The sequence below is a fragment of the Corythoichthys intestinalis genome, chromosome 11 (assembly GCF_030265065.1).
Source record: "Corythoichthys intestinalis isolate RoL2023-P3 chromosome 11, ASM3026506v1, whole genome shotgun sequence".
Lineage (NCBI taxonomy): Eukaryota > Metazoa > Chordata > Actinopteri > Syngnathiformes > Syngnathidae > Corythoichthys > Corythoichthys intestinalis.
Genome location: NC_080405.1, coordinates 9,101,055 through 9,120,971, shown reverse-complemented (window position 1 = coordinate 9,120,971; position 19,917 = coordinate 9,101,055). Strand labels below are relative to the sequence as shown.

Sequence of the window (19,917 nt, the reverse complement as noted above, 5' to 3'; positions counted from 1 at the left end):
ACGATATTTTATGCCATCTTAGTTAATCGGGCTTTTGTCATTTCCCTGCGGGCTTCGGAGAATGTAAACAAACCAAGAGGCATGATAGCTAGCAGACATGCTAACGCGAACCGGGTGATGTTTCAAAGCCTTCGAAGCGGAAAATCACACATAACTAGCCCAGATCATTTCACACAGTGGCGGGGTTGTCGATTGTCTTCGCAAGTTAGAGCTTGTCGTTCCCCTGCTGAGGGCAGAAGCAGCTGGACAATGACCCCTGGACAAACCGGCCGACGTCAGAGGAGCAGCCCCACGGTCAACACGAATATGGTAAAATAATGCTTTACAACACGGCGAAGACATAAACAGTGAGTCATCGGAGAGCGGCTGCAGTTGTTGTGCAGCTAACATGACAGAATGTGTCTGGCAGTGAGCTTTTCTACATACCCATCCATGATAAAATGTAAGTAAATAGTCTTTTATTTCAAGAAAGTTTGTAGTGTTTACTTTGTAATCGCTGTATTTGTGGCCATTTTTAACACAAAGTTGCAATTTCTGATCGGGTGGAAAATTTGACAGAACACAAGGGCACATGAAGAGGGCAATAAACCGAGTATAGTGCTCTCCCGGCGGGGGGATGTGCGACAAGCCACCGGTCGTCGGTCGAGTGGACAAGGAGCATGTCAGCCACAAAATGCAAGCCACCTTCGTTTTAAAATGATCCCAGTATTTGACATAATACAAAACACAATGTTTACTCACTTCCTCGTAAGACCTATGGTCCCACAGTATTAGGGTTTGTTTTGGCCAATATCCACTAGTGAATGGGAACCTTTTGAAACCCCAAAAAGGCTCACTCACGCCTCTCGCTGGTGATGCAACATTTTTCTGCAGCTGTTTGGCTGGAGTGATGCGAAAAATAAACGAATTAATCCGCTAAACCAGCTGAATCCACAGTCGTTCTGCATACTGTAGTATTGGCTGTATACTCAAGACAACTATCCCGCTGATGTCACATTAGCAATCCTCGTCAAAACAGGAAGTCGCTCATTTTCATGTCGCGGGATGAAAAAAACTAAATAAATATATCGATCGCTTCCACACACATCCAAGCGGTCCATTTCATTCAGGAGCATAAAATACAGTGGAAAATATGAAATAAACATGCTTTTTGCTGTCATAGGCACTTTATTAAAGAGTCATAAAATTAAGCAAAAAGTAGTCTGAATTAATAAAAAATATACCATTAGGTAATTAATAATTTATTAATTTTGGGGGGTTCGGAAGGATGTTTTGGGTACTTGGGTAGTCTACATAAAGGATGCTGTTGCAATAAGAGAGGTCACTGTTGTTTCTTTTCATATGGCTGCTGAGCAAGCCCCGCAATCAAATCGTTCCACTTTGGAGCACGCAATCGAAATCTTACGGCTTTGCTCTCCAGGTTCACTGTCAAAATACGAGGGCAATATTTCTGTCGTAGCATCTCTGTGTAAAAGGGCCCTTAGTCTGAATCACGCCACTGGTGACTATGCTCAAATCTTACCTACAACCAGTAAGTATGTTGTCGAACTGTTCAACCCTGCTTCATTGGTACCAATGCAGGAAATGTTGCCTGTGTCTGCAAGGTCCACAGCAGGGATGGTGAAGATGCTCTGTATGTCCAGACGGTTTTCTCCACTTGAGCGGACATTCTCTTTGATAGTGGGTTTCTGAAAATTGAAAAAAAATGCAAAATGCTCAAAAAGCTTTTCAAACCCAAGATACATTTCCAGTATGGATCACGCTGTACGAACTGATTTGGTCGTGTATATCCAGGTGACATTGTAGTTAAAGTTGGGATTGTGCGTGGTGCAGCCAATCTTGAGTTCCTCCCCAGCAATACGGATGTATTCTTCCGTCTCCAAAAAGACATAAGGAGGAAAGCGGAGCTCTAAAAAAGGCCCAAATAATTCAAATAAAATAACCTGCAGGTATCAAATGAATGTTGAGGTGAATTAACCCTGCAGTGGTCTTACTCTGGATGACATTAATAGAGAACGCTTTAGAGGTGCGCTCCACTCCGTTGACCTTGGCCGTGCATACATAGTCAGCATTAAAGCTTGGGTGGAGGCTGTGGATGAGAATACCACGATGTCGATAGACAGTGAAATTCATCCCTGGCGGAACAGTGGTGCCGTTTTCCATGCGTAGACTCATGTCTGTAGCGCCTGGGTCAGTCAGTAGGCATGGCAGCAAGTAAACCTCGCCCTCTTTTTTTACAACCCTCAGTAAGGTGCTGCTGGTCCAGAAGATACGGTGGGGATCTGGCATAGGAAAAGCAAGGACTGCAATCAATAATCAAGTTAGAAGTGGATGAAGGGTGACATTATCCGAGCTCACCTTTTACAAAAACGTGAACCGATGAGGTCAGATTTCGATGGGACATCCCGCCGATGTAATAACACTTGTAGGTCCCAGTGAATTCAGCCGAGGGACGTAACACCTTCAGAGTGCAGACGTTTCCTTTACCTCTTGACATATAGCGTTTGTGTTTCGCCAGCCTCGGTTGCCAGTTCACAGGCCCGTCACCCTCACACCTCAGATCCAATGGGGTTCCAGATTTGACAACAACCTCATTACCCAACACCACCTTTGAGTTGAACCGGATCACCGGACGCCTCCACTCCACTGGGAAAGAAGAGCCATGATTATACAACCCCTAGCAAAAAGTATGGAATCACCAGTCTCGGACGAGCACTCACTCAGACAGTTTATCATGTAGAACAAACTCAGATAAAAAGCTTGAAAAAATAATGAATTAGTTTAAAAGTGCAATACTTTAGCATTCAGAAACACTAAAAGAAATGAATAAAAAACATTGTGGTGGTCAGTAAATGTTACTTTTATAGAGCAAGTGCAAGGAAATATATATGGAATCACTCCATTCTGAGGAAAAAAAATGGAATCATGAGAAACAAACAAAGAAATAATGATCAAAACACAACTCTAGTATATAGTAGCACTACCTCAAACAAAAGTTCCAGCATCATCACCTTGTCCAATGCAGATTTTTGACTCTTGACAAGGTGACGATGCTGGAACTTTTGTCTGGTGCTGTTCCAGTGAGATTTACAAAGATGACTCTGGCTTTTATGACAGCTTGCAGTCTCTAAGGCATGGACTTGATGAGTATTCTTAATCAATTTGGTGCCATCTCTCTTTGATTGCAGTTACCAGATCATCCTTGCAGGTCGGAGCCTTGCTGTGGACCATTTTTTTCCATTTCCACTTTCACTTTCAATAGGGTTAAGATCTGGGCTATTTGCCCCTAACCCATGACATTGACTGGATGAGTCTTTCTTCAAGGAATGCTTTAACAGTTCTAGCTCTGTGGCATGATGCATTGTCATCTTGGAAAATGACAAACATATTTTCAATTGAAGGGATAAGAAAGCTGTCTATGTATATTCAATGTAAACTAGTGCATTTATTGAAGATTTAACCATAGCCATCTCCCCAGTGCCTTTGCCTGACATACAGCCCCATATCATCAAGGACTGAGGGAATTTTGATGCTTTCTTCAGGCAGTCATTTTTGTAAATCTCACTGGAACAGCACCAATCAAAAGTTCCCGCAGCATTACCTTGTCAGGAGTCAAGAATCTGTATTGGAAAAGGTGTCACGAGTCAATAATCTGCATTGGACAAGGTGATGATGCTGGCACTTTTGTTTGAGGTGGTGCTACTAAATACTGGAGATGTGTTTTGATTATTTCTCTGTTTGTTTCTCATGATTCCATATTTTTTTCCCTCAGAATGGAGTGATTCCATATATATTTTCCTGCACTTGCTCTATAAAAGTAACATTTACTGACCACTACAATGTTTTTTATTCATTTCTTTTAGTATTTCTGAATGCTAAAGGGTTGCACTTTTGAAGTAATTCATTATTTTTTTCAAGCTTTTTATCTGAGTTTGTTCTACATGATAAAATGTCTGAGTGAGTGCTCATCCGAGACTGGTGTTTCCATACTTTTTGCTAGGGGTTGTAGTTACACAACATTCAAACCAGCTTTTTTGTTACAACCCCAATTCCAATGAAGTTGGCATGTTGTGTTGAACATGGAAAAACATCAATTGCAAATTATGTTCAACCTATATTTGATTGAATACACTACAAATACAAAATATGTAATGTTCAACCTCATAAACATTGTTTACAGCAAATCATTAAGTCAGAATCTTATCGTTGCAAAATGTTCATAAAGAGCTGGGAGAGGTGGCAAAAAATACTGGAAAAGTTGAGGAATGCTCATCAAACACCTGTTTGGGATGTTCAACCTCATAAACATTGTTTTCAGCAAATCATTAAGTCAGAATCTTATCGTTGCAAAATGTTCATAAAGAGCTGGGAGAGGTGGCAAAAAATACTGGAAAAGTTGAGGAATGCTCATCAAACACCTGTTTGGAACATCCCAAAGGTGAGCAAGCTAATTGGGAACAGGTGGATGCCATGATTGGGTTTAGACTAATCCAAGCAAAACGACTGGAAGTACCCCGTCCGCCATTGCTAAGGTGTGCCGCCCGCAGCACACAGTCAACAGCAGCTAACGTTACTGCTTACATTGACTGACGCTGGGCTGCAATAGGTGTGCAAACACCCCAGTAATGGCAGCCAACAACTAGAGGGTGACCTACACAAGTCTCTACTTGTATTAGTGAATAAAAGGACCTTCCCTGAATTGATCAGTTATTCACCAGCAAAGATGGGGAGAGGTTCACCTCTTTGTGAGCAAGTGAATGACAACATGGTCAAGCAGTTTTAAGACAATACAGGTGATCCCTAGGTTACGACGTACCCGATTTTCGCTTTTATGACGCCTGCGTCTCGTCCGCAATGTGGTCGTGTAAACAATACTTTATTTGTTCTGTCCAAAGCAAGCTCCTTGCCGTGGACAGAAAAATGATGTATAATATACGTTTTTGGATAGCTATCGTCATTTTCGCACTATAAAGCGCACCTGACTATTAGCCGCCACCCACCAAATTTTGCATGAAAACGACATTTGTTCATAGATAAGTCGCACTGGACTATAAACCGCAGTTGTCCTCACTGTATTATGGGATATTTACACCAAAAGATATTAAACGGTAACACTTTATTTGACAGTGGCATCATACAACTGTCATAAGACTAAATGAACCACCATGAAGCTTTGAACCGATTGGCTGCAAAGCTTCATTGCTTCACAAAGCGTCATTTGGCCATCACTGCTCCCTTGGGGGAGACAGTCAACCTCTGCTGCCACCTGCTGTCAACACTGTTGTCATCCAAGTTGCCTCCTAGTGTGCATTGCGGCGCTACAGATGTAAATAACAATCAAAATTCATGTTCTGTGCTTATTTATTCAGTTACTGTTCCTGTTGTTTCTTCAATTTCAAGTTATGGTATTTGGTAACACTTTATTTGACAGTGATGTCATAAGACAGTCATAATTATGACATGACATTGTCATGAGCATTAATTACAGCTTATAACAGATGTCGTTTAGTGTTATCCGGCAAATGATCTCACTTTTAAATGGATGTAAAAGATCCAAGCTGGGCATAAATGGAGTAAGTGACATAATTTGCCGGATGACACTTAGTAAGATAAGCATTCAGTAATGCCTACGATAGTGTAATTTCATTATTATGACGGTCTTATGACAGTCTTATAAAGCCGCCGTCAAAGTTTTATCTATTAACCCAGATAAATCAACAAATAAATTGCACTGGACTATAATCCGCAGCATTCAAAATAAGGGGAAAAAGTAGCGGCTTATAGTCTAAAAATTACAGTATTTTGTGATTTAGGAGGTATTTTGGGGGTACTCAAAGGGTTCATTCCGATTTACGCGGCAATCCGGGTTACGTCGCCAGCGTAAGAACGGATGACAGTATTTTAAAATGTAAAGTCAGGTCACTTGTGAGTTGTCAATTGTAAATCACAGTAGCTATTATGTACCAGTGAATTTTGATTAAAATGCTTTAAATGTTTACTCAATCATTTGTAATCCAACAATGCTGAAGGATAGTAAATTTGCCCTCAATGAACAAAAGGCTTTTTGTAAATTGTCATAAAAGCTAAACTGAACTCACATCCGTTTCAATTATCAGATGATATAAAATTTGTACATTCTTTGCCTCATGTTGCATCATGAAATAAAATTTATATCACCAGCTGGCTGGATGCCGGTGTATCGGCTGGGTGTCGCCTGCTCCGGCGGGGGGCCCTGTCCTGGGCTTAATGGGCCGCTGGGGGTCCCGTGGCGGGCTGGGGAGCTGCGGCTGTGGCTCGTGGGCCGGGTTGGCGGACGGGGGTGGGGGTTAGTTTGGTGGTGCGTCCCCTTTTCCATCCCTGAAGGCCGGTCGATGGCCCAAGGGACCACCGTGGATCCTGGGGTGGGGGTGGGGGGGTGTTGGTGATGACTCCTTTGCTGGGCTGTGAGTGAAGGGATGGCCATGCTCCCCAAACCACACACCCCGCCCCTGCCCGGGCTGGCTGGGTGGGGGCCGTGGACCTGGGCTCGTCTGCGTGGCTGTAGCGTGTTTGGTGGGGCTCGCGTGCGGCTGGTTGTGATTGGGCACGGTCGGGTGTTGAGTCCCGGTGCCGAGATTGGCGATGGGACGGCGTAGGGTCGGTTGCTGACGGGCTTACACTCACAAGAGATTCACACTATTACTGGATTCTAGATCACAGAGCTGATTTGTGTACACTCTACCCCTCCCAATCACTTAGCTTACAGACTCTCCCACCCCCCTCCCCTTCTTTCCTTAGTCAACAGGCCCCCCACATGGTGTCAACCGGGAATACATCTAGGTGACGATAGCACCAACATAATAATAGTTAGTGTAGGCGTTCAATGTATTTCTTGTTGTTGTTTGCGTTTCTTTTCTTTCTTTTCTTGTGTTTCTTTTGTTTTGTAGTGTTCCCCCATCATCCCTTCCTGTTCGCTGCTTTGTCATGATAAACGAGGTATGTTGCATGATCACAATGGGAGTATGTCATACTCTCAATGTGAAACATTATAACTGTTCAGATCAACTCCAGCCTTTAACACGTGCCTTATAATGTAGTCTACGGTTATTATTTTAACAAATTAACATCTTCAGTTCAATGTATAGGAGAAAAGATCAGGTCACTGTTCGCCTTTGGCTGGGACTCTAGTGACCTTACAAACTGCTACCATCTCACACTATGTACTGTAGAACCACGCTTTCAGGCAAGGATATGCAAGTTTGAATCAGAGTTTGTCCTGAATTTTTAAGTAGAATGCAGATTGTATGTTGAGTATTTTCCCCTCCGGCTCATTCCTAGCAATGGATGTAGAGACACACCAATAAGCATTTCCCATTACAGCTCTTCCTGTGGGTATAAGCTGTCAATTCAAACTTGTTTGGACCCACTCATCCACATTATACACTAATCCAGTGGAAAGCAAAGCCAATTCAGTCAGTCAGGATTAACGTGACACAATAGAGGTGCTTGTGTGCTAATGCTATATACATGAAATTGCAATTAGGGGTCAAGATGTTGGATCTTATTCACATGCTCTGAAGAGTCCAAATATAAAAAATCATGGTAGTTAATCACCTCTAAAGACATATATTATGTTTTCAGAAGACAGCCAGTTTCATGGGAAAGCATCGCACAGAAATGAAAATGATAATGTACCACATTCTTCAAGAAGAAGGACACTTTTATGGGAAAGCATCACATAGGAACAACAGGACTGAATTTAAGGGAAGAAAACCATAAAAAGGTAATTGTGTTTAAAGGGCTAACATCTCTTAAATTGCTTATGTTTGCTAGCCTTACCTGAGGCGACGGAGACCACAAATCCCAACAGCAGAGTGAGGAGAGACTGCATCGTGAATCGATTCCAAAGCAGCGATTGGGTGTTGATGTGTGTGAGTGCAACACAACACTCTTTTGAATTCTGCAGCGTGCAAGAGAGGAAAACCCACATCAGAAGGAGCAATTTGAGTCATCACACTTAAGAACTTGTGCTTTTTTTTTTTTTTTTTTTTTTTTTTTTACAAAGCCTGTTCTGCATTTTCCAAAACACGGCATCGGTTGTCAAAACTTACATGAAGCATCTCTTTCTAACATAAAGGTGAAATAAAAAAATCTTTAGTTGGACATAATGAGGGGATCTTTAGTTGATGTATTGCGTAAGTCGGATTGCCAACCGTCCCTTGTCCTATATTCAGAAACAAAAGTCTCTTATTGAGCTTTCAAGGAACACATTTTGTCCCTTATTATAATCGAACTCAAAAATTGCATCTTAAAGCCCCTTTCACACACATATCCCGGTAAATTCCCTTGTAAAGTGACGTGGGATTCAAGGGCGAGTAATGCTTCTGTGTCTGCGCCATCAAGGAATACCCGATTTGCGACCCTCCATCGTAGCCTCTCCTGCGCCTTCTGAATTTTCTGACTTTGCGTCGCATCAACGCGTGGTGGAAATGGATTGTGATTGGTCCGCTCAAGTTATTGTTTCCGGTTCAGCGGGAAATCACCGCCATTTTCAAACATGATTTTTCTACACGCAAAAATGGACCAAGCTGACGAGAGTATCAACGAAGAGCAAGTACGGCAACTTCTACAATATCTCTTCAAGACATAAAGATTGCCAAATGGCAAGCAATTCATGGGAGGCGATTGCTGAAAATACGGGACTGGAGGTCAGCCAGTGATTGAATAAAAAAAATGGAAGAACCGATGAGACAAGTATGTGTGTGTTTGGAATCGAATGGCCACACGAAGCGGTGACCCAGTCGGCCAAAAACTGCCAGCTTTTTATCACTTTGTCAAATTTTTGTTTGGTGCACTTCATCATTTATTGTGTACATATGTTTGCTGTGAGTCTGTGACTTATTTACGTGTCACACGTCAAGTATATGAAGAATAAAGCACAGGTTTGGTGTCAAAACAGTTGTTTTGATGTTTAATTTTCAACAACAGACATTTCACACTCGATACATAATCACTGATTGATAGTGCCTCGGTGATTTTATGATAACGTTAATATCAAGGCTTCCAACGCAGTTTGGGAAGTTTTATAGCCGCCAGAAATCTGCTATGGCTTCCCACTCGCTATTTGTAGGACACGGCAAACGAATCGGGCTGGAGGGCTTTGCAGAGCTCAGACAAAACGCTGGACGCGATGCATGACGCCAGTTTGAAGCTAGCCACCAAAGCTTGCTGGTTTCCACCCGAGCCTAGAACTCTCTGTGCGGCATCAAAAGTCGGGCAGGCCACCTCGAAACCGTCTTCTGTGACGCCTCAACATCTGTATGATCAACAGCGTTCCATCATGCATTATTTATCTATTTTGTCGTCTGTCAAACTAGAGGAAGTCAACAAGCATGCCCCAAAACCATACAAACATAACGCCACAACCCTCCAGTGGCTTGGTGGTGAATTACAGAGCAATGCGTTCCCTCACAGCAGAACTATCGAATGCTCATTGATGTCGTTGTCACTTCGCCGTCACTGCTACGCAGGAGCATAACTCAGGCTTTACATTGCTTTCACGCATGGAGAGATATCCTGGGAATGACACAGTTTGGACAGTTTCACAGACTTGTCCCGTGTTGCACTCCGCGGTCTCTGTGCGGTAGAGCATAGATTTTAGCCCCAAACCCGAAACCCGACCCAAATTTCGGGCCAGGTCAGGCCCAAAATGTCAATTATTTACGTTGTGTCGGGCCGACTTCTCTCTCGCTAAATTTATTTAATAAATATATATATTCATAAATTTATACTAAAATGATGTATGGATGTTAAACTAAGGAATACTTGTCATGAAATAATTTGGATAAAACAGAGAAGGCGATATGCATGCCTGCGCATGTGAACGCTATGGCCCCGCCCTCTTTTTAATCTTCCCCTCCCGCACTGGAGCCCTCCGCGAGTCCGTATCCTGGTATTTCGATATGAAGCAGCAAGAAGTGAAAAACAAACTAAAGATGGGGAAATTGAAAATAAAAACATGCACCGCGGTAGGAGTGGGGTATGGAAATGCTTCAAATTGATTGTTGAAGATGCTATACAGAAACCTTTGTCGGCTTCGCTGAATGTAAACGAATGCAGCGCTTTGCTCATATCCCAGAAATATATTTAACAAACTTTTCCAGCGATCATAAAATATGTAGACTATTTAAACATTGAGAAAAGTTGCGTTTTTTCTGCCAATTCGAAGAGATTAAAATAAATGTCAAATCTACTATCTGCCTGATGGAACACACCCACAAATATAAAAAATATAAATGTTTATTGAATATCCATATTACAGTCTTGTTTAACTGGGAGAATTTCTTACAAAAGACAGGCTTCAATTTGTTAACATTATGCACAGGCATCATCACAAATGTGATCACCCAAAACGCAACCACGCATCGTATCCACGCATTTCCTCCTCCTTACAGTCCTTACAAATACAACATAAAATTACAGGTTTTTTTACGGGCTGGAGCCTGCAAATTAAGTTAATTGGTCGAGCTCGGGCCGGGTCGGGCTTAAATACCCGCGGGCCGGGTTGGGTGGATTCTTTAGGCCTGATCTAACCGCTACTGTGCAGGAGGGCTGCTGGCGTGGTTTTAGAAAGCGGACATTACTTCATTTTTGGTCGGCGTCGTCTATCACATTCTATTGGTCAGATCTTGTTTTGTTACAGAGTTGTTGGAGTGTTCCCGATGTCGTCCCTGCAGGCAATTCAAGCTCATCAAGACTGTACTCAAGCCCAGGCGATCCAAGAGAAGGTTGCCGAGACATTTACTTGCTGGGCGCCATTTGACACTTTGTACCCTCAAATTTCGTGCATTTGCTAGTTTGTTCGTCTGTCGCCCTTGTTTTAAAATCCCCTATGTTGTGCTGGTATTTGAGTGTTTTTTTGTTGTTGTCTAATCGGCTCTCTGCCTAACGATTAGGTTAGCATCGCATGTATTTTTACTTGTATTTAATAAACCCTTGAAAGCATCCCTCCGTTGTTTTCTGCTTTGGGGTACAACCTTATTTCCGCAGTTGGGGACCCTAACGTCGGCAACAAAATAAACCACACGTTTCAAAGATAGACAATGGACTCTCTTCCTTGGCTCTACGATCCATTAGCAATTTAATTTCGTTATGTTTTCAGTTTAATTTAATAATTGCGATGTTTGTTTACCGCTTTTCGTCTTACTGCGAAGAAAGAGGAAGTGACGATCGGCCCGCTAGGATATTTACGTCACCAGCCATCGTGCTGTGACCCTTGAAATTAACGCCTGCTTTCACACACACTGTTTCAAAGGAAAGTCCCGGACATTGTACTAAGACACAAATCAGTAAATGTCCACGTCATCTCAGTTTCAGTCGACCCGGGAAATTGCCTTCACATAAATGGGCTGCCTGTTTAAATCCCGGGATTTAAACTGTGTTCAGGTGCATGTGAAAGGGGCTTTATTTGTAGAAGGAATGAATACTGGTATGGTTCTTTACAAGAATGTGCAGGGAATCGCATTCCTCCGCCTAGCCTGCTTTTTGACCAATGAACTGACGGAACAAAAACGATAAGAAATCCCACTCATGTCATTAGTGGAGGTACTGTTGCTAAAAGAAGACAACATAATAGTGAGGGAGATACTGTAAGAGGTTTGAGTGACGCGGGAATGAAAAGCATGTTCAAAATTATGATCATTTGCTTTCTCGTTCTTCTCTGTGTACTCCATTTCTAATTGTATTATATTTTTAAGGAATGTCACCGATCCAATCAAGTGATCGGAAATCGCGCCGATTGCGTCATTTTTCAGAAATCGGAATCGGGTAAGAAGGATCGGGTTTTTTAATTTAAAAAAAAAAAAAAAAAAAAGTATTTTAATTATAATTTTTTTTAAAATCCGAAAGTCCTGAAAAGTAACAAAATAATCCAGAAATATAGTGGCATTGCCAAAAGAAACAAAAATATATATTTTGAATACCATAACACTCCACAAAAAACGGAAGAGGAAGTATTGTAAATAGTACAGTATTGTAACATGTTTGAAACCTTTGTTCCAAAACAAAACAAAAAAACAAACAAAAAAAAAAAATCGGTATCTGATTGGGACTTGGAATCAGCAGATTTTCAAAATCAGGTGACTCGCACTTGGAATTGGGTGCAAAAATAGGTGATCGGAACATCCCCAATTTTTTTGTATTCTGTCAAATGCATTATATTTGGAGTGATCATTTGCGAAAATGTTATTGCTACACACACACAAAAACACAAACCTACATAAAGGCTCAGGACCTTAAGCGTGAAATTATACAATATTAGATTGAGCAGGAGACATTTAATTCTAGTATATTTTGTATTAAAAGTACATTGCTGATTAAAATTGCTTTTCCATGTGCTTAAATAACTAAAATATGTACCTAATTACCGTAATTCAGTTTTGAGTAAAATCATTATAATATTATAGCTATAAAAAAAAAAAAAAAAAAAAAAACAAACAAACAAAAAAATCACATTAAAAAAAAATTATTAAAGGGTGACGGTTATTGGGTCGGCCGGCTCTACCAATGAGATGTCCCTTTTTTTTTTTTCAGGGAGTTGGCAACCCTACGTGTAACCAAACTATTGGGAAATATCCGGTCTCTTATTCCTCCTGTTATACTCAGTGTAATTATTTTTTGTAAAAATTCTTAGATACTTTTTGCACCAAAACACCAGCTTGGCATATACCAAGGGTGGGTAAACAATTCTCCAGTGGGTGCGGGTTTCCGTTCCAACCAAGGGCATACATTTGTACATTTGCATAGGGACGGTCGAGACATAACACTACCAACTTTCACGATGCTCAAATTGTCCTCACCTACTTTTAAGCAACCTTATTTGCATTATATAATGAGTTCAGTTATGAGACAATCTAAATTACGATACCTATATATGTTGCAAGGATAGAATACACCCTAACATTATTAAGTGATTTGTTTTCATTATGTTCAGATTTGATCCCTTTTCACTTGGTGAATGTGCCGGTGCATCCAAACCCCCCATACGCATGTTTGATTGACTGATTTATTACCCTCTCCCACCACACAGACACACACTCACAAAGCCCCGACAATGTCGACAATACGCCGCCTTCCCCGCCCCCTTCGAATAGCAAGGGTTATTAGAATTTTTTTTTCGGCCAGCAGCCGCCACTGTAAGTAATATAAAAAGACGTCAATGTTGTGGAGGTGGGGGAAACACCACTAATTTTGCTACTGAAAGACCTATCTCAAATGTGTGAACTCGCTAAACCTGCAAAACAGGCCAGCCTCCACAAGGAACAACAAAGTCATGCTAGCCATCCCTTGTTTGGATCATTGTTTGCATTATTTGCATTACGGTAATGCAACGCGGTGGCTTCTGGGTGCAAGTCCCTTTATTAAAAAACAACAACAACAACAACAAAACGGGGAGCTATCAAAGAATGGGTCCATTTTGGGGAAACACTGACATGAACATGAACTGACTTGAATGAAATCACACATCAAAATTTCATGAGAGTACATTGGCTTAAATCTTGGGGTAGTTTAGTATGCCTCAGGTGTAGATCGGTCCTCGGGTATTTTTTATCCCAAATCACTTTTTTATGACAATACTTTAGTTTGAGTCTAGGGGTGCTCCAAGTTCCCCCAGAAGTGGACCCATTCTTATGTCGCTTCCCTGTTTATTTTTTTTTTTTATAAAGGGACTTGCACTTCAAAATGTCTTTTGTAGTTTTTGAAAACAAAGACTTGAATCAAACATTGTATCACCTGAACCAATACGCATTAAAGTTTGTATAATTCAATACAGATTTATATTGCATTGATTATTTAGCCTATTAATTAATTACCGTAATTTTCGGACTATAAAGCGCACCTGACTAAAAGCCGCCACCCACCAAATTTGACCAAAAAAACGGCACTGGACTATATGCCGCAGCTGTCCTCATTTCATTATAGGATATTTACACCAAAAAGCTATAACCCTGTAACACTTTATTTGACAGCAGCATCATAAGATTTACATAAGAACAAATAAACCACCAAGAAGCTTCATTTGGCCATCACTGCTCCCTTGGGAGAGACAGTATACCTCTGCTGCCACCTGCTTTCAACACTGTTGTTGTCCAAAATGCCTTCTAGCATGCATTGCAGCACTACAGATGTAAGTAACAATCAAAATTCATGTTCTGTACTAATTATTTCAACAGTTACTGTTCCAGTTGTTTCATTTAATTGCTAGTTATGGTATTTTGGTAACACTTTTGACAGTGGCGCCATAAGACTGTCGTAAGACAATCATAATTACGACATAACACTACCATGAGCATTAATAAATGCTTATGACAGGTGTCAGTTTTCTGTCATCGGGCAAATTATCTCACTTTTGAATGGATGTAAAAGATCCGAGCTGGACATAAATAAAGTTAGTGACATAGTTTGCTGGATGACACTTAATGACATCTGCAATAAGCATTCATTAATGCCCATGATAGTGTCATGTCAATAATTATGACGGTCTTATGGCAGTCTTATGATGCCGATGTCAAATATAGTGTTACCTGTTAACCCAAAAAAATCAACAAATAACCCGCACTGGATTATAAGCAGCAGGATTCAAAATGAGGGAAAAAAATAGCAGACTAAAGTCCGAAAATTACGGTAGATTCAATTTTTTGTGAGAAATGTAGCCCTGACCCCCGTTCAATAATCTGTGTGGTTTTATTAATGTCCCTTGCCCAGCAAAAAGTGTACATGCTGGTTACGCTGTTATATCGTCCCTACCAATGTTGACACCAAACCTGCGACCTTGGTTCCAACCCATCATAGGAAACCTTTTCACCAATCTGATGTTTTGCAAGCGCAATCAGTTGATCGCAGTCAGGTGCTTCTTGTCTCAGCAGAAACCTCATTGGTTAAACTGTCTGTGTTGGATCATTTGGAACAAAGACCAGGGCCCAGTACGGCCCTTGAGGACCGGTTTGCCACCCCTGGCATATACTGTACCTCCTGGGTTTTCAACAAAAGCAAACAAACATTTCTTACTGATGTTCATTTTTACACTAGTCAAGGAAAGGCTTGATTAGCAGTATTTTGGTACACTTTGTAAATGAAAGAGAATGGGGTTACTATATTTTCTCTACATTATTTTAAATAGGGTTATAAGAGTGATCAAGATTTGTATTGCAATGGTTTGGTTAGCCCACACTATACGATCACAGTTTTAATGATTCACATTGTTTGAAATCTGGGTTGTAATTCTGTTGGTGTGTCATATAGTGATGGCGTTTAAGAGAGATAATCCATTTCGAAGAAATGTCTTTTCGAACAATTGGTTCAAAACTTATGACATTTTCATCACCATAGCAAGACTTGTTCCTCGATATTAGCAATGTAACTACTACTAAAACACTGGTACGCTGCAAAAACACACCTCTTTAAAACTAGTTAAATTTCCTTGTTTTTACTTGAAATCTATTAGAAATAAGTGGAATTACATGTAAGTGCTTCAAGTAAATTTTACTCAGATGACTTGAAAGAAGAAAAATAACTAGCTAAAAATAAGCTTAACTTACTTATTTTAAGCAATAAATTTCATAAAAATATATTTTATATATATTTTATATATTTAATCTTAAAAAAGCTTTGAAATGACAGAATGTTCTAATTAAAAAATATAAAAAATATTGATCAAACATTATTTGAAAGCAAATTCTTTTTGATTTTAGTGAAAAATTACCAACTGTTAGTTGAAAGGGGCTTAATAAGACCAAATAGTAATATTTACTTTAAGTTTAATGCATTAATCTATCAACAAGTCTTGAACACTCAAAGCAAGATGGAGAAAATGATTTTATTAAAAACAAAATTCTGATTTAGACGTTATAAATTTGCAGTGTAATTTTTTGACGTATAACTAGGCTTAGATGAGATTTCTTAAAGTATCTGCGTACATTGCAATGAGAAAGTAGAAAAGCAAGCATTAAGAAAAAGTAAACACTGCATTTACCAAATTTCTTAATGTATTTCAAGAAACGAATGAATCAGTAGGCCGTTGAAGTTCATAAACACTAGAGATGAGAAAACTGTTGAAATAGGGCTGACCTTTAAGCCATTGTGACATCAGCTTGGACTAATACAAAAATGACTCACCGTTGGTTGTTTTCGGCCCGGCAAAGATGACGAAAATGCAAGTCTCCCAGTTTGAGCCTCAGGAGCAGACCCGAGAGTCTCCTCCTGCCTCCTTCCCTCTTCCTACAGCACTCATGTCACAAAGCAAACAAGAAGTCGTTGAGGAAAGCAAGTGGATTGTGTGTGTATGCGTGTGGGGCGGTCCAGCACATTATGCTTAACAAATTAATGAGCCATCTCCAATTGGCCAAATCTAGGCCAAATTCTCCCAAGACTGGGAGACTGAGAAGGTGTGACAAATCTCTGACTCCTCTGCCGAACTGTTGTCGCCTGAGGGCTTCTCCAGCTACAGGAAGCAAAACGCTGAACAGGAAAAGCGCTGAAAATCACCACAAGGAATCAGATTCATGTATGCACTGAGCAGTTGATAAGTTGAATACATTTATTGTCACATTACATAGAGTACTTTACATAGTCAACTTCACATTGAGCTTTGGTACCATAGCTTGTGGTTGTAGTACATAGTGGACAAAGTGTTAGACACATGACGGTTGTGTGTTCACGCTTTCTATCAGCGCACAGTAGCCCTTCATTGTAAGCAATTTGTTACAATTCTGGTAATATGTAAAGATAATAGTCTACAAAAGAAAGGCACTCATTGTTTCATATTGTGCGAAAGGCAGTGATACGCTGTATTTATTCTTCTCCTCAGTGTAACAACCATAAATCCTCACTGGCAGGCGGGCACCTTAAACTCTTGGATTTTACATTTTTTTTAAATAAAATCTTCACCAGCTGTTGTGTGTGTATTGGGACATGTGTCAGTTCAAGAGAGAAGTCTTTCTTCAAGATTGTTTCATTGCAATTCACCATTTTTTTGGTTTTAGTTAGTGTTCTAGGTCGTGAAGATATTACAATGGAGTCATGCACACATGTATTATTTTCTTGATGTTTCTAATTTAAGCATTACCACAAGCCAGCGAGGTTTTACAAGTCAAACATTATTCAGTAAATGTCATTTATCAAGAATATACATACATTTTCTACATAAAGTGCAAATCGGGCACAGAACTATGAATGAAAGAATATACCAGGGGTCGAGAAACTTTTGGACCGCAATAGCTACAATAAAGACATCGATCCCTCCATTATCTACCGCTTAATCCGAGATTGGGTCACGGGGGCAGCAGCTTTTGCACGGAATCCCAGACTTCCCTCTGCCCAGCCGCTTCAACCAACTCCTCCAGCGGGATCCCAAGGTGTTCCCAAGTCAACAGAGAGACATAGTCTCTTCAGCATGTCTTGAGGTTGTCGTGGAGACCTCCCACCTGTAGGACAAACCCAGAACACCACTCCAGGGGGCATCCGAACCAGATGCCCGAGCCACATGAGCTGGCTCCTCTTAACGCGGAGGAGTATCTCGACCCAAAGTCCCTCCCAAGTGACCGAGCTTCTCACCCTATCTTTAAGGGAGAGCCCGGAAACCCTGTGGAGGAAACTTGTTTTGGCTGCTTGTATCGGAGCTCGTTCTTTCGGTCACAACCCACAGCTCGTGACCCCAGGCGAGGGTAGGAATGTAGATCGACTGGTAAATCAAGAGCGTTGCCTTTTGGCTCAGCTCCTTCTTCACCACAATGGAAAGGTGCAGAGTCCACATCACTGTAGATGCTGCACTGATCTATCTGTCAATCTCCCGCTCCCACCTACCCCGATCCCAAGATACTTGAACTACTCCACTTGGGGCAGGATCTCATCCCCAACCCTTTGAGGGCACACCACCCTTTTCCGACTGAGGACCATGGTCTCGGATTTGAAGGTGCTGATCATCATCCCAGCCGCTTCACACTCGGCTGTGGACCGCTCCAGTGAGAATTGGAAATCACAGCTTGGGCTTGATGAAGCCAACAGCACCACATCATCTGCAAAAAACAGAGATGCAATGCTGAGGCCATCAAACCGGCCAACCTCAACGCTTTGGCTGCGCCTAGAAATTCTGCCCATAAAAGTTGCAAACAGAATCAGTGACAAAGGGCATCCATGGAGTCCAACCCCCACTGTGTACAAATCCGACTTACTACTGGCAATGCGGACCAAACTCTGACACCGGTCATACAGGAAGCGAACAGCCCTCACCATGGGGCTCAGCACCCCGTACTCCCGAAGCACCCCCCACAGGACTCCCTGAGGGACATGGTCAGACACCTTCTCCAAATTCACAAAACACATGTAGACCGGTTGGGCGATTTCCCATGCACCCTCGATGACCCTGCCGAGGGTGTACAGCTGGTTCAACTGTTCCACGGCTGGGATGAAAACCAAACTGCTCCTGAATCTGAGATTCGACCTCCCGACGTACCCTCCTCTCTGGCACCCCTGAATAGACTTTACCAGGAAGGCTGAGGAGTGTAATCCCTCTATAATTGGAACACACCCTCTGGTCCCCCTTCTTAAAAAGGGGGACCAACACCCCAGTCTGCCAATCCAGAGGCACTGCCCCGAAGACCACGCAATGTTGTAGAGGCAGGTCAAAAATATATAATAAACTCACATATTTTAAAATGTGATTCCACGAGAGCCCTACAGTTTGTCTATATTATATATGTAAAGTGCATATTATACATATAAAGTCACGGTCCAAGGTGGCGTTGTTATTGCTTGGCACGGCCAGACTTCTCCCTGTATTTTTCAAACGCTGTGAAAATAGTCTGGGACTCAGCTCCTTAATGGCCTCTCGAGCCGAACGAAATCATCCGTGTAATCAGTTTCGACTATTTGCTTGATGTGTTCTTAACGAGCAACATCACTTTTGCGCGTTGGAAGTCATCTCCACAACAACACAGGTGAACAGGAGAGCCGAGAATATATTCCAATCCGCGGTAAAATCAGTTTTAAATGACCAAAAACACATCAACACAAGTCAGTGACAAGTCTCTCGCGCTAGCCATGTTGAATAAACTTTTCCGGTCTTCGCTCGCGCTAGGGTTTCTTGTCGCTTTACCAACGTCGTGTCTGCCTGTCGCTGATTGGTCCACTCCGCTGTCTGTTTGCTGTGGCTTGCTGCGCCCTGGGAATTTGATCCGCGGGATGTTCGCCAGGCTAGCGTTGTTAGGGCCTCTGCCCCTCCCCCCTGAGACCTGGCCCACCTTGGGCAGGTGCATGTTTTTAATCTGATTGCAGGTCGGACGTCAGACGGGTGGAGTGGCCAGAGGTGGTGGCAATTTCAAACAGCAGTCTACAAAAGCCAGTGGACGCCACCACCTCGTCACCCGATCAACGTGTCTGTTTCCATTGTCAGTTGTACAGTGTTTCACAAAAGTGAGTACACCCCTCGCATTTCTGCAGATATTTAAGTACATCTTTTCATGGGACAACACTGACAAAATGACACTTTGACACAATGAAAAGTCGTCTGTGTGCAGCTTATTTCATAGATTTCTTTTATTTTCCCCTCAAATTAACTCAAAATATAGCCATTAATATCTGAACCCCTGGCAACAAAAGTGAGTACACCCCTTTGAAAAAACGTACATCCCTAAATGTCCAAATTGAGTAGTGCTTGTCATTTTCCGTCCAAAATGTCATGTGACTCATTACAGGAGTGCTGTCAGCATTGCTGCAGACACTGAAGAGGTGGGGATCAGCCTGTTAGTGCTCAGACCATACACCGCACTCTACATCAAATTGGGGTGCATGGTTGTCACCCCAGGTGGAAGCTTCTTCTGAAGACGGTACACAAGAAAGCCCGCCCATCTCATCAGACCATAGGACATGGTTACACTAGTCCAT

The 19,917-nt window shown here is 41.7% G+C and overlaps 1 protein-coding gene across 1 annotated transcript in view; it reads right to left on the bottom strand.

The window, feature by feature from the left end:
• csf1ra (colony stimulating factor 1 receptor, a) overlaps window positions 1-19,681 on the bottom strand; it is a 66,977-nt gene extending 47,296 nt beyond the window's left edge. Inside the window, exons 1-6 of the mRNA XM_057850811.1 lie at window positions 16,153-19,681; window positions 7,819-7,939; window positions 2,359-2,646; window positions 1,995-2,282; window positions 1,773-1,909; window positions 1,523-1,688 (exon numbers count right to left, since the gene is read on the bottom strand). Of these exons, the coding sequence (XP_057706794.1) occupies window positions 1,523-1,688; window positions 1,773-1,909; window positions 1,995-2,282; window positions 2,359-2,646; window positions 7,819-7,870 (931 nt within the window). The 5' untranslated portion in view covers window positions 7,871-7,939; window positions 16,153-19,681. The remainder of the gene's footprint in view (window positions 1-1,522; window positions 1,689-1,772; window positions 1,910-1,994; window positions 2,283-2,358; window positions 2,647-7,818; window positions 7,940-16,152) is intronic.
• Between the last annotated feature and the right edge of the window lie 236 nt (window positions 19,682-19,917).